The sequence below is a fragment of the Eleutherodactylus coqui genome, chromosome 5 (assembly GCF_035609145.1).
Source record: "Eleutherodactylus coqui strain aEleCoq1 chromosome 5, aEleCoq1.hap1, whole genome shotgun sequence".
NCBI classification, from domain to species: Eukaryota; Metazoa; Chordata; class Amphibia; order Anura; family Eleutherodactylidae; genus Eleutherodactylus; species Eleutherodactylus coqui.
The window spans coordinates 179,528,668-179,553,860 of NC_089841.1; the positions used below are offsets into that span (position 1 = coordinate 179,528,668).

Genomic DNA, 25,193 nt, shown 5'->3' on the forward strand with positions numbered 1-25,193 from the left:
TATGAGCAATCTCTGAAGCAGATTGGCACTCCCCCTGCTGGCTTGTGAGCTGTGTTGTAATGTACATTGGCTGGCAGGAAGAAGACTGCCAGCCAATGTACGTAACCTCACAGGAAGGAGAAGAATGAGGAAGATGAAGTGACCTCCCCCTGGGTTGCAGGAGACAGGAGAAGATAGGTGAGGTGAAGATCTGGTAAGTAGACTGACGGGGAGGAATAGGTAAGTATAGAATTTTTCTTTTTTAATGACAGAACCCTTTTATTGTTAGATAGGGACTCATCACTCTCTTTCCCCTTACAAGTGCTATTCTCATCCGGAGACATCACATTTGTTAGACATTCTCCTCCATAAAATTCATTTTAAGGGCTTATTCCCATGAGCGTATATCGTCTGGCGACTTCATGACCGGATGATATACGCTTCCATCTAAACAGTCCCCCCTTCTATCCCACTCACCGGCTCTCTGCCTCTCTCCTCCACTCCTGCGTTTGCAATGGGAGGGGCTGGGATGGGGGTGGAGCTAAGCTCCACTTTGTCCCGCCCACTCCAATTGCTGGCTATGGACAAGGGAGGGCAGGAGCTTAGCTCTGCCCCCATCTCGCCCACTCCCATTGCAAACCGCTCGGAGGGGAGGAGACAAGCAGACAGCCAGTTAGTGTGAAGGACAGCGTATATCGGCCGGGAGTGAAAACCTGGCCAATATACGCTCGTCTGAATAAGTCCTAAAAAAAATTTAACTTTCACATGGCATACGAGCTCCAGACATCCAAGACTCAGGACAAACCGGTCCTTTTCCCAATACTTCACTCTCCTCTTCTGGGTACCACCCCATTTAGATGGAACAACAGAAGATAGGCTTAGAGCTTTCTGAGCCTGATTCTTAACAGGTGCTCTTTGCTTTTCAATGGGACTGTACCTATCGCCGGCTAGTCTGTCCATATCGTCAGTTTTTTAGAGCATCAACCTCAGTAATTGGTACCACCCTACTAAATTTGCAGGTTCTTTTTTTTCACAAATCAGCAACTTTATTCGACCTTCGTCTTGCTAGGCTCACTTTCCAGCCTTTTACTATTTCTAAGTCCTTCAGAAAGCATTACTTGGCAGCCGCTGGTGGACCTGTCGCTTACTAACGCCACCGGAAGCAGGCTGACCACACACCACCGTTTCTTTTTCCCACCTCTTTGGGCACAGATCTTACTGAGACCCCCGATGACACAGATGAGAAAACAGGATTTTTGTTTCTTACCGCAAAATCCATTGTTCATCAGGTTCATTTGGGGACACGGCACCCACCCAGTTGTTTATTCTTCCCTAGCACTGGTGGTATTTTCTCAAAAAGGGATCCTCAATCCGGTGTGGCTTTTGTCCAGTGCACCATTTGTTTTTCTCATTATATTCTGTCTTAATTACCTTCATGTTTTAATTCGTTCTCTCCTACTGCTTATGTACATACTGATTAAGCTTAGTGTAAAGTTGGTGGGAGAAACTAACTCTCTATGCTTAGTGTCCACCAGCTAGTGGCAGGAGCTATACCCAAGGTCTTAATGTGTCCCCCAATGAGGGTGATGACAAATAGATTTTTCAGTAAGTAACAAAAATCCTGTTATTTGAGGTTCATTAGATGGTTTTTAGTTTCCTTTTTTGGTGGCTGCTTGTTCTCTCTCACACACTGTATATGCTCTACAGAATACATCAAGATGGCAGATCACTATGTTCCAGTCCCAGGAGGACCAAATAATAACAACTATGCCAATGTCGAGCTAATTGTTGACATTGCCAAAAGAATTCCAGTTCAGGTAAATGTACAAATCTATTCACAAGCAGTTATGTTTCAGGTCCATTGGCTATTTGTCACTCCAAATTTACTCATCTCTCCATAAAAAGTGACTAAATTGCAACTTGCTATACCTGTAGCTATATCCTTGCACTTGTTACATGAAAATGTGTATGGAATTTCTCTTGTGACGCTGGGGGACACAAATAATGGGTTTGTGTAAATCCTTCTTTTCCTGACAATTGTGTGCATGTTCTACAGGTTTGTTCAATATATATTACAATTATTTATTTTCCCTCTTGCAGGCTGTGTGGGCTGGATGGGGTCATGCCTCAGAAAATCCCAAACTTCCAGAACTCCTGCATAAACAGAACATAGCATTCATGGGTAATGTCACGTGGTTTACAACGGAATAATGTTTGAGCGAGCTTCATGAGACAAGGGGACATTTCTGGGCCATTAAATTTTCAATTCTGTTAATAATTACTAATAATCTTTAAAAATGTGTAAAGGGGTTATCAATATGTAAGTGGTGCTGGTCCAAATCCCAGCACCACGACCGATCTGTTGACTGAAAGGGCCACAGTGCTCAGTGGCGCCCAGCTCTGCACTTCTGTTAGCCGCTTGTATTGCAGCTCACTACAGCTTGGTCCTTCAAGTCAGCTGAGCTACTCTAACAGGCAAAGCCACAAACAAAAGTGCAGAGCTGTACCTGGTAAACGGTGAAAAGGGACCATTCATTCAGCTGAGTTTTGGGGATCTGACCTCTACTGATCTGATATTGATGGCCTCTTCCAAGTATAGCCAACCAATATTATAATCCTGGATAACCTCTTAAAGGCCTAAGGCCTCAAGTCCACGGGGAAAGTCAGGCCCGCCGTGGATTCTTCATGTAGAATCCGTAGCAGGTCCCTCCTGCCCCATGGACATGAGGCCTAAAAATCAGAATAAACTCACCTGCTCCAGACGATGCGGATCTTCCTTCCTTCGCATCCAGATCTTCTTTCCTCGGCCCGGCGGATGTGCTCGGTGCGACGTGAAAGAAGAAAGAAGATCTGGCCGCGAAGAAGGGAAGAACCGCATCGTCCAGAGCAGGTGAGTTTAATTCTGGTACAGGTCTCCCGTGGATCCGGACGGCTTCCATAGGCTTCAATAGAAGCCTGCGGGAGACCCGCACGAAAATGGATCATGTCCATTTTTTTTCCTGCATGCAGATCCGCGCCTGCAGGGAAAAATGACATCCGCAGGTATTTAACTACTTGCGGGTGTCCAATGCATTCCTATGGGGCGCGGATCCGCGTGCGGGAAAACCGCTGAGGATTTTAAGACCTTGGACATGAGGCCTAACTCTTTTCCACAAATACTACAGACATCCCCATATGGCATACCGTATTTTATTTTAGTAACTATATTTATAGATTTTTTTTTCCCAGATGTTTGTTATTCTGTATTTGTAGATACACACGCTAAAGGTTTTTTTACACAAGTCACTGATTGGACAGACGTTACCCAATGTAAAAGACCCTTGTGAAAAATTAAAATGATAGAAATAAAATCCATTGTTTTTTTAATGTAGGACCCCCAAGTCAAGCAATGTGGGCACTTGGAGATAAAGTGGCATCAACAATTATTGCTCAGACTGTAGGAATCCCTACACTCTCTTGGAGCGGGGATGGTAAGATATTTGCCAATTATGTAAAGTTATGTGCGATTTCTCTTATGGTAAGGACGCACGGTGAGCTAAGGGTACAGGTATGATGCGGTCATGAGCCTTAAACAAATCCGTTTTTTGATCATTTTAATTTTGTCATTTATGGATTAAGTGTCTAGACATAGATATCTCCCTGCTTCTCTATGTTTTGTGCAGAAAGCACATTTTTAATGATATGTATATGCAATCCTATTGTAACGGATTGTCAGGTCATTGATACAGTATACTTGGTATCAGAGCTTACAATGTGCTCTTTAAAAGTGCAGTTCAAAAAAGCACATTGCAAGCACAGCAGCCTGGTGACAAAAACCGCATGTGGTCAATTCCATGTAGTTTTTGATGGCATCAAAACCGCATCCTAATCGAGTCATTTGTCCTTATCTTCAGGCTCAAATGTCTGGTCTGGGAGGCCTTGACATGGCCATGCCACGCCACCCATGGTAGGCAATGGCTGTGCAGGTTGCAGACTGAGCTGAGTAGCCATTGGCTGCATGCGGTCAGCCGAACTGTGTATTTTCCAGCCTTATTGCAAATATTTACTAATTATGTCCTCTGCTTTTAGGTCTCACGTTAGAATGTGACTTGGAAGACGAGCAGCAGCCAAGAATTATTGGCGTCCCTCTTGAAGTATATGAACGAGGTTGTGTGAAAGATGTAGATGAAGGATTGGAGGTAACGGTCATAGCTCAAGATGTTTGACAATAATATAAAAGGTAGACTTTATGGGACAGATTGACTCAGACTGGTGTTTTTTTATGCCGACCTAGGTAAAGTTAAAGTGGCGTGAAGTGCACCCCATGTATTAAGAGGCTCCAGCCTCTTTGGTGCATCTTCAGGCAGTCCATGCACCAAATATAAAAACTATGCCAGCTGCAACTTCTGTGAGCTTGTGGCCTAAATTTAGCAAATCTCATGGGCCATGAATTGCATCGTCTCCTACACTAAGCTCTGCCCACTTAAAAAAAAAAAAAATAATAATAATAATGGAGGGGCCATTTTAAATGACAGAGTTATGTTTTGGTGCACAAGATGATATGCCAAAATTTGTGAGTTTATATGCTAGAAACCTGGCATTAAAACATTTAGTAAATGTCCCCTATATACTTGACGGTGATTAGCAAAGCTGCATAACATTGTGTACAGCTCAATTGATTGAATTAAAGGGGTTGTCCCGAGGCAGCAAGTGGGTCTATACACTTCTGTATGGCCATAATAATGCACTTTGTAATATACATTGTGCATTAATTATGAGCCATACAGAAGTTATAAAAAGTTTTTTACTTACCTGCTCCGTTGCTAGCGTCCTCGTTCCCATGGAGCCGACTAATTTTTGGCCTCCGATGGCCAAATTAGCCGCGCATGCGCAGTCCGGGTCTTCAGCAGTCTTCTATGGAGCCGCTCGTGCCAGAGAGCGGCTCCGTGTAGCTCCGCCCCGTCACGTGCCGATTCCAGCCAATCAGGAGGCTGGAATCGGCAGTGGACCGCACAGAAGAGCTGCGGTCCACGAAGGCAGAGGATCCCGGCGGCCATCTTCAGCAGGTGAGTATGAAGACGCCGGACCGCCGGGATTCAGGTAAGCGCTGTGCGGGTGGTTTTTTTAACCCCTGCATCGGGGTTGTCTCGCGCCGAACGGGGGGGGGGTTTAAAAAAAAAAAAACCCCGTTTCGGCGCGGGACATCTCCTTTAACAATTTTATAATGTCCGTGTACAGAGATGGAGTGTTTAAGAAGTATGTCAATAGTGTTTGATTTTTCTAGTCTGCAGAAAGAATTGGTTACCCAGTTATGATAAAGGCGTCTGAAGGTGGTGGTGGCAAGGGCATCCGAATGGCAGAGCGAGCAGAAGATTTTCCCAATCTTTTTAGACAGGTGAGTTTGTCGCAAAAACAATTATAACTAGTTTTGTAATGGAATAGTGCAGAGTCAGCAGTTCAGCAATACATATTTTTTTTGATTAGAGTGGGGGAGGAATACAAATTCTACCCATGTGCTTCACTCCTTTTGCATTTAATTAGATTTTCATAGAAGAAACAAACAGCACAAATTACTGTAAACTGACATGCCAAAAGTCACGAGACAGGAACTGATATCTTGTAAGACCTTCTCTGACCCGACAAAATGTAGCAACTCACCATGGCATTTAGTCCACAAGTGGAAAGAAGACATCTGGAGGGGTGTTGAGCTATGCTGTCTTGAATAACTACCAGAGCTCCTTGGTATTTGTAGATGCAGGATCGATTGGGCTCATGTTTGAAAGTGAAGGCCACTCCATTCATTGGAACTCTCCAAAATTCTCATCGAACCAGTTCTGGACAACTTAGATTTGATGGCAGCGGTGCATTATCCTGCTGGAATATCACATCATTGTTGGGGTATATGAAGTTTATAGAGGGCTGAAAATGGTCACCAAACAGTGAAACTTAGCGGGCATCAATCAATGATGTGTTTAGGTGGGCCAGTGGACCCAACTCATGTAATGAGAACACGCCCCTCACAAGTATGGAACCACCACCAACCTGCGCAGTGCCTTGTTGACAACCTGGGTTTATGGCTTCATGGTGTCTGCACCGCACACTGTCCCAACCATCAGCCCAATGGAATTGTAATTGTCATTCATTAGACCACTCCACATGTTATCAGTCCTCTCGGGTCCAGTTAGGAACCTTACAAGCCCCAGTGAGGCGCTGTGTTCGATGTCAGGTTGTTAACCGAGACACTCTAGTTGGTCTTCTGCACCCATATCCCATGTAAACTAAAGAACGCTGCCTGTGTGATATGCATGTGGGGCCTTCTGCATTGAATGTGGATATGATTTAAGCCAATGGCTTGTCTGTTCACACGGGGAATTCTAGCAAGATGCCGCCAGTTGGGATCATTAAGCACCCATGGGTGACCACTGCGCTCTCCACTGAAGGTGCTTATGCCTTCCATAACATATTCCCGGTACATACATTCCATAGTGTATGGAGAAATGTTAAATGCCTACACAACTTTGAAAATGGAATGTCCCGTCCGTCTGGCACCCACTATCATGCCTCGATAAAACTCCTGATAATTCATATCGCCTTGCCATGAGCATATGCAGGCCAGTGTTCAGCCTCACTCATAAGATAACACCTCACAACTTATACAGGTATGGGTGTTCCCAAGCAGTTACCTGAGGTAACGCCACTTTATAATCAACTTGCATCTCATGCACTTGCTATCCCATGACTTATGGCATGTCGGTATACATACTTTCAATAGTCTGAAATACACCGATAGGTTACCTCTGTTGAACTAAAGTGTGTGTATCTATTGTGTTGTAAGCAGTACAGAATTGTGGGAATTTTGAATAATTTTAATTTTCCATTTGTTTTAATATATATTTTTCTCTTTGCACAGGTTCAAACAGAGGTTCCTGGATCCCCCGTCTTTGTGATGAAGTTGGCTCAGCATGCCAGGCATTTGGAAGTTCAAATATTGGCAGATCAGTTTGGAAACGCAGTCTCTCTCTTTGGTCGTGACTGTTCCATACAGCGACGGCACCAAAAAATCATTGAAGAAGCCCCTGCCACGGTTGCTGCTCCATCTGTTTTTGAATACATGGAACAGGTATATTCACTTTACACATGCAGCTGTTTATGGATGAAAAGAGTGTCTGTATTAAATAGTAAATACTTGGATGTTTCAGTGGAATTTGACATTTTAAATGACAAAAGCACACTTCTCTGTGAGAACTTTGTCTTCTACATACTGACCTCTAAGCCTGATACTATAAAGCAGCAGGTTCTCTAACTGAAGTGTATGTGATTTGGTACATATATTACATTTCTTACCAGATAGTATCTTTTCTATTCTACAGTGTGCCGTTCGCTTGGCTAAGATGGTAGGCTATGGTAGTGCAGGTACCGTTGAATATCTTTACAGTGAAGACGGGAGCTTCAACTTTCTAGAACTGAACCCTAGACTGCAGGTAGAACATCCCTGCACTGAAATGATTTGTGATGTCAACCTGCCTGCTGCTCAGTTACAGGTATTCCATTCATAGTAATATGTTTCTACTATTCGCTATTATTTCTTTTATCCTGTTTTTTTCATTTTGATTGAACTTTTTCTTTTTTGGGGGGGGGACTTCTCCTGCAAATCCCAGTCTAGCTGTAGTCAAGACTATTGGCCAGTAGTGGCTTAGATTACTGATTGTCAAAGTGACGAGAAAAATTAGTTAGATTTTTCCTCTGACGATGACACTGTAATTTTGGATGTCACTTTTGGTACGTACGTCTACTTAGAGCTGTGCTAGGGCATTGCAGTGGTGCCATAAAGTTGATGTGGTCAGCTAGTCCCTTCTAACTTTTAGGTCCAAAATTCTTGACCAGTTATTTTCATAATTCGTTTACAGAAAATAGATGTTCAAAATTGGAATTACACTTATGAAGAGGTTTCTAAATTAGCCAACCCCTTTAAATACCGTATAACAGAGGTGTACCATCACTCAGTCAGAGGGTAGAGGGACTACAAAGAGAATCTGTCTCTCTAGAGCTGTGTGTAGACTTAACGATGATCCTTCAAAAAAATCGTTAAAATGAGTGATAATCGTTCGCCTTAAACGTGAGCCAACAGCCCGAACAACGAACGAGAATCGTTCGATGGGTCCACTTTTCGTTTGTCATGCAGTTTCAGCAGGACTAAAAATCATTGTTGCTTTGTTCGCTTGTCGTCGTGTTTAAACACTCCCCGCTCAGTGGTTCACATAGAAATGGGAAACCCTGAAGCAGAAGTGAAGGATTCTCAATGATCATCTGTCTGTCTAAACAGGCTGAATGAATAAATGCGAGCAAGTTAGCAGGGACGTCACTCACTCATTCAAATGACAATTGGCTCGTCTAAGAGGGTCATAAAGTACCCGAACTTTGCGTTCTTTACACAGACAGCCCTTTGTTTTTAATGGCCACCATATAAAACTCCGTTTTCCTAATGGTAGTGACACTTCTTGCCGGCTTACCTGCAGATTACAGTTGATAGCTGGGGATCCCGGTAACGGGCCTATTTTCTAACAAAAGCTGAAGCTGACAACACCTTTTAAGTTGCCAGTCAGGAATTCTTTAATTAGTAACATGTTTTTTTTTTCTAAACGCTTGTTGATTAATTAGTCATTATTTATATTACTAGTCATACTCATTTAGAAAAAGCACACACATTTTGGTATTGCCAATGTAAGGAAAATAGGTTGTTGTTTGTTGTTTTTTATTATAATTTTTTTTAATGATACTAATGTAAAGTTTTCTCTTCACAAACTATTTATTTAGATTGCCATGGGCGTCCCTTTGTACAGGATAAAAGACATAAGAGTGCTGTATGGAGAGTCTCCATGGGGAGATTCCCCTATATGCTTTGAAAACCCCACCAATGCACCAAATCCAAGAGGCCATGTTATTGCTGCAAGAATAACTAGTGAGAACCCGGATGAGGTAAGAGACGGATAACTTTACGCTCCCTGATGTTAAAGGGGTTGTCCAAGATCTAAAATAAGACTTAATTGCTCCAATTATGTTATATCGAGTAACATTTAGGCCTCCTTCACACAGGCGACAAAGTCGCGCGATTTTGTCGCATTGCTACGATGCTACAAATCGCATGTATGTGAAGCCCATGGTTTCCTGTGGGTTCCATGAGATGTTTTGTAGCATGCTACAAAAACAACACCCAAACCTCGCAGGTCCGGCGATATGCCCGCGACACGCAAGGTTTTGTAGCCCATGTTTCTCTATGGAGCCTTCCTCTCTGTTGCATTGCATCGTATGAAAACGCGGTTTGCATGCGATGCAACTTTGACAGTAGCAGATGCTACAAAGTCGCGAGATTTTGTAGCGTCACATGCGATTTTGTAGCGCTACAAAATCGCGGTATTGCTGCGAGAAAATCGCAGCGATATCATATGGTGCAGCGATGCGATATCGCTGCGATTTTCTCGCAGCGATGCGGTGTCGCCCGTGTGAAGGAGGCCTTATTAATTGTCTTATCAAAAATATGCCTCGTTTTAGTGATCCAGACTATGTTCCCGTGCCCTCACTACCATTTTTCCACTGCCCTTCCACTAACATGAGCCTTTGTAACTTGGGGTTTGGATATGTTGCTAGTGGTAGACCGTCCTTGCATTTGGATGAACTGCACATGCGCCGATCTAGACTGAAGAATTGAGGCACATGTGCAGTTCATCCAAATGAACTTGCGGGATTGTTTGCATGATGTCAGCAGTATTGTAGTGGATTTGATAGTGTGGCCATAGTCTGAAGCCGCATACACATTTTTAATAGTAAGTCAATTACAAAGGTCCTTGATGTACCACAATTAGGCCACTTTCACACGGCCAAGAAAACTGCGGAAGATTTGTGTATTGCGAAATGCACAAATCTTGCACAAATCGGGCCCAGTATCGCACTAAACCCTGTGAAATTAGCCTTACAGGAATAAATATTGTTTTGGGGTCTTGGACAACCCCTTTTAAAAGGTTGGCAGTTGATAGTTCTACTGGGCAGAAGTCAGATATGGCGAATGCTTTCTTCATGGTGGTGCTAGTTAGAATGGGGACACTGGAACTATTTATAAAGTTTTATGGGCAAAGCATCTGCTGATACTTGGGATATCTGCTGTTTATAAAGCTGTTTAGTCGTATATTTGAAAATTAGCTATTATATATTTTTAAATATGCACAGTATTCTAGTTAAAAGGACGTCTTTGTAGTGTTATTGTTAAGAAAATTGTAGATCAATGTATCAGTTAATTGTTCTTTTATTGGATTGTAGACTAGAAGGATATAGCCTGCTGCTAGTATAAGTAGTGATGGGGTTAAACAAAACCTTTTCTGTACCATTACGGGGTAGACAGACAAGAGAAGAGTCTCCAGACTGCCTCCCTTGCATTCCTTTGCACTGAATTCATAACGGTTTCATTGTACGTTATAGTAACACCTCAAAAGGTGTAACTTATGTTAATCATTTTAGTTTCAGCCTATTATGTATTATTATTAATCTTGGAGGTATGTACTTTTCCTGTGATGTCATTTATAATATAAAAACCAAATACACCTTAGAGTAAATTAGAAATCATCTGATACCACACAGGCTGGTGTGATTTGTATTTCTCCTGGGCCCAGACTTCTGCACGAGATCTGGGATCGTCTTCTCTTTGATAAACACATAAATTCTCCTTACAGTTATACATACCATATTGCTCACTGTGTCAAGCATACCTTAAAGGGGTTTTGGCAAAGTAGAAAGTTACCCACATAATAGGGCATAACTTTCTGATTGGTGGGGGTCTGACCGTTGCGCACATGAGCTGTAACTCAATTCTTTTCAATGGGATTACCCTAGATTGAAAAATTTAAGTGCAGTAATTGTGGCACTGCCATTGAAATGAATAGATTTTTTGGGGGTCAGTGGGATGGGGGAGACCCAGCAGTTGAATCCCTACTGATCAGAAAGGTTTTTTTTCTTATGCTGTAGATAGCTGTTAGCTTTCTGCCTTTAAACATTAATTTTTTTTTGCAGGGTTTCAAGCCTAGTTCAGGGACCGTTCAAGAGCTCAACTTCCGAAGCAGCAAGAATGTGTGGGGTTACTTCAGTGTGGCAGCTGCTGGCGGCCTGCATGAATTTGCTGATTCCCAGTTTGGGCATTGCTTCTCCTGGGGAGAAAACCGTGAAGAGGCTATCTCGTTAGTAGTTCACTTAAGTTAAATGACAAGCCCAGCAAGCTTTCATGCATTTCCTTGGCTTAAATGACCTCATGTGCTTTTTGGTATGGTAATTCAAAGATGGTATCGGGAGGTGGCCGCTTAAGACTGCAAGGGGACAGTAGAAAAAAGTAGATCAGGCTAAAATTGTCTGATGTTTTATTAACAATAGGTTGTAATTCTACATTCACAGTTTCTTCTAACCGTTTTAGAAACGGTTTAAGAAACTTAATACCCACATAGATGTACTTGCAAATGGTGTTAGTTAAGTAGACCCATACTATGACCTATTGTATTCTGAGTTGAAGGGACTATATCGCCAAACTTTTTTTGCATTAATTAAAACCAGTTGGTAAAACATTTTCCATTTTTCCAATGTTTTTGTTTTCTGATTGTAGATTTTTTTTTATTCTGCTGTCTGTGCATGACTATGGGGGCTGGCATCTTTCCTGAGCTACATTTAAAGGAATTAAGAGAATTTAGACCTGCTTTACAGCTGCCTCATGGGCCATTCACACAATGGACAGTAGGGGACCCATTGATTTTGTATAGGAGACTATTCTAGACATTCTCGGTGACCTCTGCAGAGGTCACTTTGCAGGGAGGGACAGTATAAAGTTATATCGAATACCTCTTATAAATGGTGGTTCCTGTGCTCTCTACATAGAGGTGTTTTACCTTTCAGTTTAAGCCTACCTGTGATGTTAAAGTATTTTTACATGGGCCGATAATCATTTGGATCCCCGTGATCCAGTGAGAATCTGAACAATTATCGTTCAGTGTAAATGCATGCACCGACTGAACAACAAGCGAGAAGTCGTTCACTTCTTGTTCATCGTTCAGTTTCTGCATGCAAAAAAACAAATGACGGATCAGCCCGCGTAAACAGGCAGTTGTTCATTTATGCCTGTTTACTGTGCATAGAGGCGGTCTGCAACAATCCCTGGCCCCCTCTACCTCAATTCACTAGCGATAATCTTTCCTGTGTAAAAGCACAGGAGTGTTTATCGCTGGGACAACCTGTCTTGGGGTGCAGATCCCGTGTAAAAGCACCTTTAGTGGGATGACTGCTGCAAAGCTTTCTCACAAGTAGGGATTGCCCAAAATGGATGACAGCGTTAAAGAGACATAATAGGAGTATAATTGTTACTTCACATCAGCCGTGTATGAAATGATTTATGTTACACAATATTGTCTACATTTTGCAGGAACATGGTTGTGGCTCTTAAAGAGCTATCTATACGAGGAGATTTCAGGACAACAGTAGAATACCTCATCAAATTACTGGAGACCGAGAGCTTCCAAAACAATGATATTGACACTGGCTGGCTCGATCATCTCATTGCAGAAAAAGTCCGGGTAAAGACACTTTTTTTTTTTCTTTTCCATAAAAAGTTTTGTGATCTTTTAATTTGTAACGGTGATCATATATGATTGATTTGAGAGCGATCACCTGACTCATTGGGGGGTGGGGGGAATTCTTGGGCATTTTACAGTCCACTATGCTGAGTCAAGGAGTTTGACCACAGCTTTTCTTCCTCTCCCCATTGATAATGACTCCCAACACTTGGCTGAGCCTATCATGTATGTGTATAGGGGAGTCAAAAGGGAGAGATGTTTGGACAGCTAGCTTAAAATAGTTGTCCAGTGTGTTTCCCTGGCTATACCTGGACCGCCCAGAGTACTCAGTATGGGATAGAAAACGAGCAGAAGTAATGTGTAGGACGGTACATATTTAGGAAACCGAAGTCCCGACCCTAGTTCCCCCTACCGTCTTTCTCAGTTTTACTAGTCCTAATCTTGGTCCAACATTCCCCTCAAAAGTAGAGAAAGAAGAACTAGGGAGCAACAGAAATACCTGTTAGATTTCCTGTAAACGGAACCTTGTGTGGAAATTAACTGTTCAATTGTTTTGTTTTTATTGTGAAACTTTTTTATTGCATCCCCTACAAGGGGAAATTTATAGCTGATCAGCATGTAATAATTCATTTTTTTTCCCCTCAATAAAATCAGTTGAAAGTAAAATAGTTGTGACAGTGGGGGGAACAAATCTAACATCGTGGCCTGTGTTAAGACAATAAGCTTATACTCCTTGATGTCACAGGCTCTCCGGTTCTCTGCTGCTACGGTCTTCATCCGCTTTTTGGTAGATTGGTCACATGCTGTCTAAGCACATGACCGCTGTGGCTAATCACTGGCTTCAGCATTACCAGGATTGAGAACAGGAACTAGTGGTGTTCAGTTGGGGGTTTATAACATAATCAGAAGTCCTGGGAAATCTGAATATTTATTATGCTTAAAATTAATATTGCTCAAGTCTTCAGACTAAAAACACTAGCTAGGAGCCATTGACTTCTGAACTGAAAATGTCAGGAACCAAATGAAATTTCTAGTCGCTATACACATCCAGAGAGTCCCCAGTGTAATATACACAGATAATCCGAAGCTCTCCATCCAGAGTGAAGCGCCTCCAAGTATAACATACAGTATACAGTGCTGTGCCCTGGTATACACATCCGGAGCATACGCTCATTAACAGGAGCTGTACCCCCCCTCACATCTCTTCCGGTCCTAATCACATTAGCAGGAGCCGTGCAGCGCCCCTTCAGGACAGGAGATGCTATCTCAGCTTGGCTCAAGATGCTCTTTTGGGAGTACAATGAGGAGGAGGACACATACTCCCTGCCTTCCACAACGTATTTCTTACTATAATCTCTGCCCCCAGCATGTACCTCCTTATAATCTCTGCCCCCAGCATGTACCTCCTTATAATCTCTGCCCCCAGCATGTACCTCCTTATAATCTCTGCCCCCAGCATGTACCTCCTTATAATCTCTGCCCCCAGCATGTACCTCACTATACTCCCTGCCCCCAGCATGTACCTCACTATACTCCCTGCCCCCAGCATGTACCTCCTTATACTCCCTGCCCCCAGCATGTACCTCCTTATACTCCCTGCCCCCAGCATGTACCTCCTTATAATCTCTGCCCCCAGCATGTACCTCCTTATAATCTCTGCCCCCAGCATGTACCTCCTTATAATCTCTGCCCCCAGCATGTACCTCCTTATAATCTCTGCCCCCAGCATGTACCTCCTTATAATCTCTGCCCCCAAGTAATATACCACCATTGCTATGACTGCATTGTGTAATAAAAGTTTTTAAAGTGACTGTCCTGATGTCAAGGCTGAATAACTAAATTCAACCATGGTATTCTTTCTCCTTTAAGCTTGTGCAGGTGGCTATCCCCATACTAGTCATGCCTACAGACAACTGCTTCTCCTTGGTAGTATAGAGCAAGCAGTAGTTTGAGGTTCTGCTTAAGCCTGTATTTAGTTGATACAGTCCAAGTGAAAAGAGTTTGCCAGCAAACCTCATGGTTTCACTCTTTCTCACCTGCCAATGTCTTTGTATGATTGTCACAAAGTGATTGTCCAGTTAGGGGATTGCACGCTTTCTGGAGGATTGTGGTGAGGAGTACGGAGAAACTTGTTAAAGTTTTACTTTCTATGTCTTTCTAAGGCCGAGAAACCGGACACGATGCTTGGAGTGATCTGTGGCGCTCTCAATGTGGCTGATGCCTTGTTTCAAACCTGTATGAATGAGTTCCTTCACTCATTAGAAAGGTAAAGTATTGTGGTTATATGTATTTTCTTGTGTTCCACAGGGAACGTAGATCATTGGTCAGATTTATTCTTCACCATTTTCAAGCTCTCAACAAGCGGCCTCAATTGTCTTCTACATCTCCCGTTCGCAGCGATCAGCTGTATAACAGCCGGGCGCTCCGAGCAGAGAACAGCTGGATGCAGAAGACAAGCGCCCTCGCTTGTCTTCTACATCCCCCGCTCGGAGCGCAAAGTGATCAGTCAACGTTTGAGCGATCGCATTGCGCTGTAAAGACCTCTTTTGAGCGATAATCGTTGTGTCTAAACCAGGCTTAAGTTTACAGTAAATGGCTGTTAAATTTTTTTTTTACTCCCCTCCTGATACTATTTTTAGATGTCCCATGAATGAAAAAAGAGGATTTTTTTTTAATCTTACCTGTCTGTTAAATCCCTTTCTTGGTGGATTGATTAAGGTATACAACACCCACCTTATTCTTTTAGTTCTGGGCTTTACTAATTTATTGGACGGGGGTCCGCTTCTTCTTGGCTCTAACTCGACTTCTCAAGCGTTTTTGTTTTAGCTTTACCCTTCTTTATTTATTTATTCTTTTTGCTGATGCTACTGCTTAGTCTGCAGGAGCAGCTGACATTTCAGCTTGGTATCTGCCTCCTGGTGGCAGTAACGTATACCAACAGACTTCTGCGTCCTTGAATGAACTTGTCAAAAAGGGGATTATAAAGCTCAATAACGCAAAAAAAAATCCTTTTATTGTGCTTGATGCACGCCTACCATTGGCACCACGAATTGTGAACTAAAACCTCTTCTGCAGCAAAAGCATACCGTATATACCGGCGTATAAGACGACTTTTGAACCCCGAAAAATCTGCTCTGCAGTCGGGGGTCGTCTTATGCGCCGGTAATACAAAAAAAAAAAAGTGTAAAAAAAAAAATTTTTTTTACTCGCCTCCCACGGCGTCCTGTCGCGCTCCGGCAGGCTGTCGCTCGCTCCGGCAGGCTGTCGCTCGCTCCTCGTCCCCGCCGCAGCATAGCTTTCTGAATGCGGGGCTTGAAATCCCCGCTTCCAGAAAGCTAAGACACACGCCGGCAGCCATGACAGCATTGAATGGCTGTGATTGGCTAAAGCACACGTGGCTTCAGCCAATCACACTATTCAATGACATCATTGAATGGCTGTGATTGGCTGAAGGCGCACGTGTTAGCAATCACACCCATTCAATGATGTCATTGAATAGTGTGATTGGCTGAAGCCACGTGTGCTTTAGCCAATCACAGCCATTCAATGATGTCATGGCTGCCGGCGTGTGTATTAGCTTTCTGGAAGCGGGGATTTCAAGCCCCGCATTCAGAAAGCTATGCTGCGCCGGGGACGAGGAGCGAGTGACAGCCTGCCAGAGCGAGCGACATCCCGCCGGAGCGCGACAGGACGCCGGGGGAGGTGAGTAATAAATTTATTTTTTTTTCTCCACTGAATACCGGCGTATAAGGTGACAGTTGGGGGGTCGTCTTATACGCCCCGTCGCCTTATACGCCGGTATATACGGTATATTCTTTCCATTTCAAAGGTTACATCCCCCAGTCCTGTTTAGAATTTCCCTATCTAGTATGTATAGATGTGTAGGGAAGTTGTTTTATAGGCTTTTATTCTTAAATGCCTTCTGCTAATATTCTACTATTACTTTTCAGAGGTCAAGTACTTCCTGCAGCCACACTACTTAACATTGTGGATGTTGAGCTTATCTCTGAGAGTGTGAAGTTCACTCTGAAGGTAAACTTATCTTTGTTTTGTTTTTTGATTTTCTTTGAATGCTACGATTTGATTTATATAGAATCTTCAGTGGTTCCCGGCAGTCTTTGTTTATGTTTGCTGCAGCAAAGACAAGTCCGTACACTCATATGTCCACTGAAGCCAATCACTGGCCTCCATGGCACACGTTATTGCTCCAACAAAGTACAAACTTTAGCTAGAACACTAATTGTATATCACTAAAGCCCCTTTTACACCGGCCGAAAGTTTTTCAACGACTGCACGAGTGCTGACGTCCCTGCTAAGGTCGTTAGCAGTGATGAGTGAGCATACTCGCTAAGGGCAATTGCTCGAGCGAGTATTCCCCTTAGCGAGTACCTGCCCGCTCGAGAGAAAAGGTTCGGCTGCTGGAGGCGGGCAGGGAGCGGCGGGGGAGAGCGGGGAGGAACGGAGGGGAGATCTCTCTCTCCCCCTCTCTCCACCACCCGCTCCCCCTGCTCACTGCCGCAACTCACCTGTCACCCGCGCCGGCAGCCGAACATTTTCTCTCGAGCGGGCAGGTACTCTCTAAGGGCAATGCTCGCTCGAGCAATTGCCCTTAGCGAGTATGCTCGCTCATCTCTAGTCGTTAGTGCTCGTGCAGTGCTTTCAAATTTAAAGTCCTGCCGGGGGCTCGCGGGCTTCTCGTCCTGCAGGTATAAAAAAAAAAATCTTTTTTGCAATGCAGTATGATCGGAGCCTGAGGCAGTAGTGATTAGGATTAAGGCCTGTGGGATTATTGTTAAATGGAACCTAAATTTTGTCTTAATTTTTTTTAATGTAGCATGGAAAAACCATAGAAACAGTTATTGTTGAATGCAGAGTCCTTTATTTATATTGTACGTTCATCAATGTGTCGCTCTAATGCAGGTTGCCCGACAGTCTCTTACTACCTATGTGATCATCATGAATAACTCGAACATAGAGATAGACGTACATCGTTTGAGTGATGGTGGTTTGCTGCTGTCTTATGATGGGAATAGCTACACCACCTATATGAAAGAAGAGGTAGATCGGTAAGTTTGTGTCTGTCACTTTGCTTTTGCTGCAATTTGCCTTAACCCCTTGGCACCACAGCCAGTTTTCATTTTATTATTGTTGCTTTTTCATACTCTTGTCCCAAGGGGCATATTTCTTTGTTTTTGGACAAGTTTTTTTTTTTTTTAAAAAGAATGGTACCACTTAATGTACCTTCTTATAAGGCACTGATAAACTTTTAAAATGTTTTTTGTGGAAAGGAGGTTTGAAAAAAAATATGCAATTCCATCATTTGTATTTTGGGTTCCTTTTTTATGGTGATTATGGTGTGGTCAAAATAATCATGTTAACTGTATTCTGTGGGTCAGTATGATTACAGCTAACAGTTAATGCCAGGTTTATAAAGTCTGTTATGTGTTACTAGTTTCACAAAATAGCCTTGAAAAATGTATTTTGTTTTACCATATTCTGAGGCTCATCATTTTTTATTTTTCCATCTATGGGGCTGTGTGAGGCCTTGTTTTGAGCAGAGCAAGCCGTAGTACTGTTATTTTTGGGTACATACAACTTAAAAATTATTTTTACTTCATTTTTTGAAGGGCAAAATGACAAATAAAAACATCAATGTTAACGTATATTTTTTATGATATTCAATGTATGAGTTAAATAATGCAGTGTTTTAATAGTTTGGACCATATGTATGGTGATACCAGTAATATATTCTGGGTTTTTTTTTGGTCGTCTTTTTTTCTTCTTGCGACCAATGTGAAAAGATAGAGGCTTAAACCTCAGGATTCTTGTTCGCTCTTTCAGTTGTTTGACCGCGTTTAAACTGAACAATTAGCATTTAGTTTCTCTTGTCTGCACGGTAATCATTCCATCTAAACTGGGCCTTAAATAGCACAATTGCTATTGATCGTGTCATTTAAGGAGTATAATAGCCAGTATCAGAGTTATCCCCAATCCTGCGGTGCTAGAGGTAACTACCCTGTTTCCCTGAAAATAAGACAATGTCTTATATTAATTTTTGCTCCAAAAGCTTTTACTTGTATAGCTGCCTGGACACTATTTAAATTGACTTTTTTTTAACTGTAACTTGGGTGTATTTTTGGAGTAGGAATTATATTTCAAGCATCCTCAAAAATCTTGAAAAATCATGCTATGGCTTATTTTCAGGGGAACGGGGTATCAGCTGTACAGCACAGCTCACACACTCCATATAAGAAGCTGTCTCAGTTCTTCTTTCTTCCCCACACTCCATGCTGCTGCTAGGGACGTAGAGTACATATCCACCACTAGTCTGTCTTCTGTTGAACATCTCCCATAATTTCTCGCAGGCTCAAAGTCTACATTGTTGTGCATCTTTGAAAGTGTGTCATTTGCACCAAACTTTGTAACCATTTGATGTGAGAAAGGTTTAGGCCATGTTCACACCATTTGGATTTGCCATAGGAAAATCTGACATGGCTTTTCTAGAAAGTCTGCAGTAGAAATCCACAGTTGCAACTTGCTGTTTGGATGGAAATTGGCAAGGGTGTAACTATAGGGGGTGCAGGGTATGCGGTTGCACCTGGGCCCAGAGCCTTAGGGAGCCCCTAAGGCCTCTCTTCTCCATATTGGGAGCCCAGTACTATGAATAAAGCATTATAGTTGGGGGCCCTGTTACAGATTTTGCATCAGGGCCCAGAAGCTTCAAGTTACGCCTCTGGTCCAGCGGCATGTTTTATTATTCTGCACAGATTTTATTTTTGCAGAACACGTGAATAAGGGTATAAAATGCTCCATTCACATGCATTACCCGCAGAATATTGGCAGATTCTGTCAGGACTTGGATGTGGAATCTTCACCTAAATTCTGATAAAATCGTGAACATGGCCCACCTGTGGTGCTGTATTCTAGGAATATCACTAAACTGATAAGAATATGTCTTAGGATAAGCTCACTTAATTATTCAACTTTTTATGTAGATTACAATGATATAAAAACAGTGTAAAACGGATAAAATCTGCATTAAATATTGCTGTGAAAATGTTCTATACGTTCACGGATCAGTGTGTGATTTAGGAGTTCAGTTTTGTTCTCATGAACAAATGTTTGTCAATTTGCTGTTCTTTTGCAGCTACCGCGTCACAATTGGTAACAAAACCTGTGTTTTTGAAAAGGAAAAAGACCCCACTGTGCTGAGATCCCCCTCTACTGGCAAATTGCTTCAGTATATGGTAGAGGACGCATCACATGTCAATGCAGGAGACTGCTTTGCAGAGATAGAGGTATTTTTCTACAAGACATTCCTTTTTTTACTGAGTTTGTTTTTATTTGACCAAGGATATAGAAATAGCCAGTGATTATATCCAGCAGATGATGTAGGTGGCAAACCAAATATATGGAAATATGCAAGGCGACCTTGTTTTTGTGCTCCATTCATGTACTGTAAATGTTTGTGTGGCTGAATGTATCAATGGAATTTTTGCAGGTAATGAAGATGGTCATGACATTAATAGTACAGGAGGCTGGGCACATTCACTACGTGAAGCGTCCTGGAGTTGTTCTAGAATCTGGATGTGTCATGGCCCGTATTGATTTGGATGATCCATCAAAAGTCCACGAAGTAAGTAATAAGTACTTTGATATGTTTCTTTGCATGTATGGATATATTACATTGTACCTAACGTATCCGATGACTTTTCAGAATAACCTGTCGTATGTGCTCATGAGGAATAGCACTACATTTAGCCATTATATGACGTGTAACCAGTATTTTTCCCCTTTGTAGCATGTACATCTGCTTCTCAATCCTATTGGGACTAGTGGGAGGAGCCTGCTGTATGCAGTGTGTGTGCTGTGTTCTATAGACTGTGCACAGAGAACTACAGATTCTGTCTCTAAATGTCTGTAACGCACACAAAAAATCAAGGTGTAGTTTTAGTATACAGCAAGAGTGAGCAATGGAGAAGTGATTTTTGTAGCTAAAACAAATGGAGTAAAAAGTAGTTTGCCGATAGTGTCTGTGTGAGTCTCCTCCTTCTATCCCTTGTAGCCAGCACATTAGGGATTTCTTGTCTGTGATTGGTGGACATAGCAAAGACCTTGGGTATAGTTGCTGCCACTAGGAGGCGGATAGTAAGCAGCTATACTCTTCTTGCAGACATGAAGCTTATTAGTTTTAGCTTGGTGTCTGTAGGAGGCAGACCATTTACATTGCAGGTCTTGCTTTTTTATGTTAGTTTACTTTTCTTCTTACTCCTTTTTCCTTGGGAATACAGGATTGGCATTAGATCAACTTGTACCCCCGGAGGAGGGGGAAATAAACAGAAAGGTTTTCTTCCTTGGTTTGAGAAGAAAAGGAGGCACGGATATGGGCCCTAACTAATCTGTGACCCACCAGCGACAGTATTCCCTCCCTCTCTTCCTCTATTTATGTCAGGCTTCCAGTTCAGGGTGCTCACTTCCTCACCAAGGACAGGAGAAACAGTAGAGGGGGGGGGGGGGGGGAGGGAAGGGGCACTGCTGGACCTTGGGAGCCCAGAGGGACCACCTCCCATCGAATGAGTGAGTATATTCTTAGAGTGATTATGTGCCCCTCTCATTCCCTTCCCTTTCAGTGAGCCACATTTCGGGGCTGAATCCAGCGCAGGCCGTATGGACAGCCTTCACACAACATGCAGGTCCCCAAGATGTCTTCCCATGTCTCCTAAGTCAGCAGCATTGGACTCCTTTCCTCTTTTGGAGGGGCTCTCATACCTAGGGACGACAGGAAGTGGAGGGACTTAAATCCAGCCACCAGCTCCATTCCGTGACCTTCTGGAGGGCCAGTCAGCGTATTCTGGTCTTCCCTTGTGTCCGATTGTGGCATGCTTCAGAAACACAGGAACTTACGTTTTTTTCCTTGCCACTTTGAAGAGCTAGCTCCTGGCTTGAGACCTAGCTGCATCCTCCAGGGACGGGCCTTCCGGTGGCCAACTTCACATCACTTCCGCGGAAAAGTGTGAGCATCAACCCCCACCTTCCAGTTACAGCCTTCTGCACCATATTGCTTGGATTTTACTGGATGCATCTTGGTTCCGCTTCTGCCACCGGCTTCCCGGGCATTCTGTGCTGATGTGCACCAGCTATCTGAAACTGAGATAGAAAGGCAAAAGCAGAACCTCCTGTAGTTCTTGCCACCAACCAAGCCACGTTTTCTGTCACATGCGGTTTTGGACCTTACCAAAGTATTGAATTCTATCCCAGACGCGTTAGGCAGAAACGTTCTGCCGGTTCTCCATTGACATGTTGGACTGTGAGAATTCCTCCTCTGTTGATTTAATGCATGGTAGACCCTGCAAGCTTGTTGGTCGTTCAGATCTAGGCTGTCCTCTGAGTCCCTGGCATCATCCTCTTCTCTGCTTCCCCTAGAAATTCATTCAGATAGCTCCTTCAAGAATGATGGCCGTTCAGAGGGCAATATTTCCGATGTGGACTCCAATCTCGATGAGGAACAGTCATGTAAACTTTCCTCAATGATGGATCCAAGCGTCCCAACCGGTAGGGACTGCTCTGGAACATCCCAAGTTCTTTGCTGTGTCCCCCAATGATATGGATGAGAAATAAGATTTTTGTACGTACTGTAAAGACTTTCTTGTCATAGTCATTGGAGGATACGGAAAAGAGCTTGGGTATACCTGCTGCTATTAGGAGGCAGACCCTAAGCAAAAAAAAGTATTAGCTCTTCCTACAAGCTATAACCCTTGTACATTCCCCAAACTGCTCATTTTGTATGCAAGCAGTAGGAAAAGCAGAGCAAAAACCTAAAACGGCCTGGAACAGAACTATTCAAAAACCATGACACCATGTGTAAATTCTGAGGGAATACTGTAAAGTGGAAAGTAGAGACCAGTGATACAGAAGGACTAGCTTTGAGTGGGTGCTATGTCTCCCAATGAATGTGACAAGAAATAGATTTACAATAAGTACAAAAAACTTAATGTTTTTTTTTTTTTGTGCTGCAAAAAATATTTTAGGTTAATCGCTAGTTATCAAATTGACTATCATATAAGTTGTTTGATAACTTAGTGACCCTTTACCTGTTACCTGTCCATTACTTCAGAGTTTTTTGTAAAGTTATTTTTGAACACGTAACTTTGTGTTGATACAAATAGCACGAAGTCCTTTTTTTCCAGAGTTTTTTTTTCGATGGGGTTCTTTTATTCTCATTCTGTTTTGACATTTAGGCAGAACTATACACTGGAAGCCTCCTCCCTCAGCAGACCCTGCCTATCATTGGCGAGAAGCTACATCAGGTATTCCACAATGTGCTTGAGAATCTGAACAATGTGATGAATGGATACTGTTTGCCGGAGCCATACTTCACTACTAAGGTTAGTTTATGAATTTACTTTAATGAGGCCTACATCTCAAATACAAATGCAGTTTGATGAAGGATAATATTATAAAATTGATTGTCCTGCTTATTACGCCTTTAATGTATCCCTGAACGCTTTCATTTAAGATAAAAGAATGGGTGCATAAGTTGATGAAGACGCTGCGGGATCCTTCCCTTCCTCTACTAGAGCTGCAGGAGATTATGACAAGTGTATCCACAAGGATTCCACCCACTGTAGAGAAAGCTATACGTAAAGTCATGGCTCAGTACGCCAGCAACATCACCTCTGTCTTGTGCCAGTTCCCTAGCCAACAGGTATGGATGGGCTCGTATTTACTTGTGTGATCTGCTGGGCAATTGCAAACAAAAAAGTCATATGATTGTGATGTGTGATAAAGCGAATGATGACTTAAACTTTAATATTTATGTTCTTTTAACTGTTTAATGGGATATTACCTGCTGTCTTTTCAGATTGCCAATATCCTGGATAGCTATGCTGCCACTCTGCAGAGGAAAGCAGACAGGGAGGTGTTTTTTATGAACACTCAAAGTATTGTGCAGCTTGTGCAAAGGTAAAAGTATTATGACTTCTGGAATTTACCAAGTGAGGCATTGCTAAATGGCTAACCAGGCCCATGCATTGTGTAGCACAGTTTTGTAAATATATAGGTTCTTTTTATCACGATGGCCAACAAATATTCTCAAAAACGTGAATTCCTAACTGCTAAGCAACTGCCAGAGCCTATTGGATTAAGCTCATCCTATACCAGTAGTATAAAACACATGGCCTTAAGTGTGTATTTCCTTCTCAGCCCATCATAGTGTTGATGGCAATACTATTATTGTGTGGCTTGGCTGGAAGTTCGGTAACAGCCAGGCGGGCTGCACTACACTGTTTACTTAATTTCTATAGAAGTGAATGAGTGACAGAAACCGTGAAGCCTGACATGTTAAGCACGTAGTTTACTGTGCTATTCTGTTTTCTCATCTGCCATTACTTTTTATGGGCGTTATGAAAACTGCGTAAGACAGTCAGCTCGGTTGTTTCCTTAACTCACTCCTGGCCACTGCATACTGTCGGGTCGGAAGAAGGCAGATATCCAGATTGATGCAAGTCCCAGAGATGAGACCAGTATCTAGCAGACTCTTGTGGCATATCCTATAGATATGCATAAAAGTTTTATGGGAATACCCCTTTTAATATAAAATGTTCAAAAAATGTTAGTTTGTTCTTTATTCAGGCTCCTTTTTTTAATAAAACAACTTTCATTTACCATATTAGACTATTAGGTGTAGCATAGCCTTACTATAAACCTTTTTTTCCTTATAAATAGGTACCGTAGTGGAATTCGTGGTTATATGAAGTCAGTAGTACTTGATTTATTAAGAAGATACCTACAGGTTGAAACCCAATTCCAATATGGTGAGCGTTGCATTTTCATCCTTATTGGCTCCGTGTGAAAATAATATATACTTCATATGAACAGGTTAAGAAATAATATAAATTTCTATGTCATTGAGGGGCACAGAAGACCTTTGGGGGGTATAGATCCTGCCACTAGGAGCCAGGCAGTAAGTAAAGAAAGTGTCCCTCCTACCAGCTATACCCCTCCTACAAGCACTGAACTAAATCTGCTTTAGCTTAGTGTCCATAGGAGGCAGACCTATCAACGTTTTCAGGTCTTCTCAGCTTTTATTAGTTTAGTTTTATTTTTCCTTTCTAGGTGGGAATCTGGGATAAGCTAACTTCCCTGATTATAACCAAGTTTGGAGGGCGAACTGTGCTGCACTAGTCGCACTGTTACTCTCTCTTCCAAGAAGGCAATTAGCCACTCTGCTTACCGCCAACAATGGGGTCACCCGCTGTTCCTAAGTGCTACACCCATCCCAGCGTACTCTCCCTATGGGGTGTAAAATACTGTAGGGGTAACCCTGCTGGTACTTCCGGGGAGCCAAAGAGAATGAAGATGAGTTGAGTAAACAGAATTAGTCAAGTATGTTGCCATATGTCTCTTCCCTCCACCATCAACATCATCTTCTATCCACGAATACTAATATATATTTTAGGACACCCCTCACCCTCTCCTTCCCGATACCTGTCCTCCCACTCTATTTGACCTGCTCGAGCCCCACCATGGGAGTCTTTCTTCTTTCCTTCCTTCCACCCTCACCGGTGATCGGTGAACGCCTTTGCAAAGGGCCTGTAATGCATGCTCATGCGAGTGTCTCAATGGCCTCTCTGATGC

At 42.7% G+C, this 25,193-nt stretch overlaps 1 protein-coding gene across 2 annotated transcripts in view; it reads left to right on the plus strand.

Annotated features, from left to right (window-relative positions):
• The window catches only part of ACACB (acetyl-CoA carboxylase beta), a 115,696-nt gene that overhangs the window by 38,498 nt on the left and 52,005 nt on the right, over nucleotides 1-25,193 (plus strand). For both annotated transcript variants that reach the window (XM_066603861.1, XM_066603862.1), the window contains exons 5-23: nucleotides 1,687-1,796; nucleotides 2,080-2,161; nucleotides 3,351-3,449; nucleotides 4,048-4,157; nucleotides 5,243-5,353; nucleotides 6,869-7,078; nucleotides 7,329-7,499; nucleotides 8,773-8,934; nucleotides 11,017-11,180; nucleotides 12,407-12,557; nucleotides 14,720-14,823; nucleotides 16,508-16,589; nucleotides 17,478-17,623; nucleotides 19,705-19,855; nucleotides 20,059-20,193; nucleotides 22,796-22,942; nucleotides 23,074-23,262; nucleotides 23,419-23,519; nucleotides 24,282-24,370. In XM_066603861.1, the coding sequence (XP_066459958.1) occupies nucleotides 1,687-1,796; nucleotides 2,080-2,161; nucleotides 3,351-3,449; nucleotides 4,048-4,157; nucleotides 5,243-5,353; nucleotides 6,869-7,078; nucleotides 7,329-7,499; nucleotides 8,773-8,934; nucleotides 11,017-11,180; nucleotides 12,407-12,557; nucleotides 14,720-14,823; nucleotides 16,508-16,589; nucleotides 17,478-17,623; nucleotides 19,705-19,855; nucleotides 20,059-20,193; nucleotides 22,796-22,942; nucleotides 23,074-23,262; nucleotides 23,419-23,519; nucleotides 24,282-24,370 (2,514 nt within the window). The remainder of the gene's footprint in view (nucleotides 1-1,686; nucleotides 1,797-2,079; nucleotides 2,162-3,350; nucleotides 3,450-4,047; nucleotides 4,158-5,242; nucleotides 5,354-6,868; nucleotides 7,079-7,328; nucleotides 7,500-8,772; nucleotides 8,935-11,016; nucleotides 11,181-12,406; nucleotides 12,558-14,719; nucleotides 14,824-16,507; nucleotides 16,590-17,477; nucleotides 17,624-19,704; nucleotides 19,856-20,058; nucleotides 20,194-22,795; nucleotides 22,943-23,073; nucleotides 23,263-23,418; nucleotides 23,520-24,281; nucleotides 24,371-25,193) is intronic.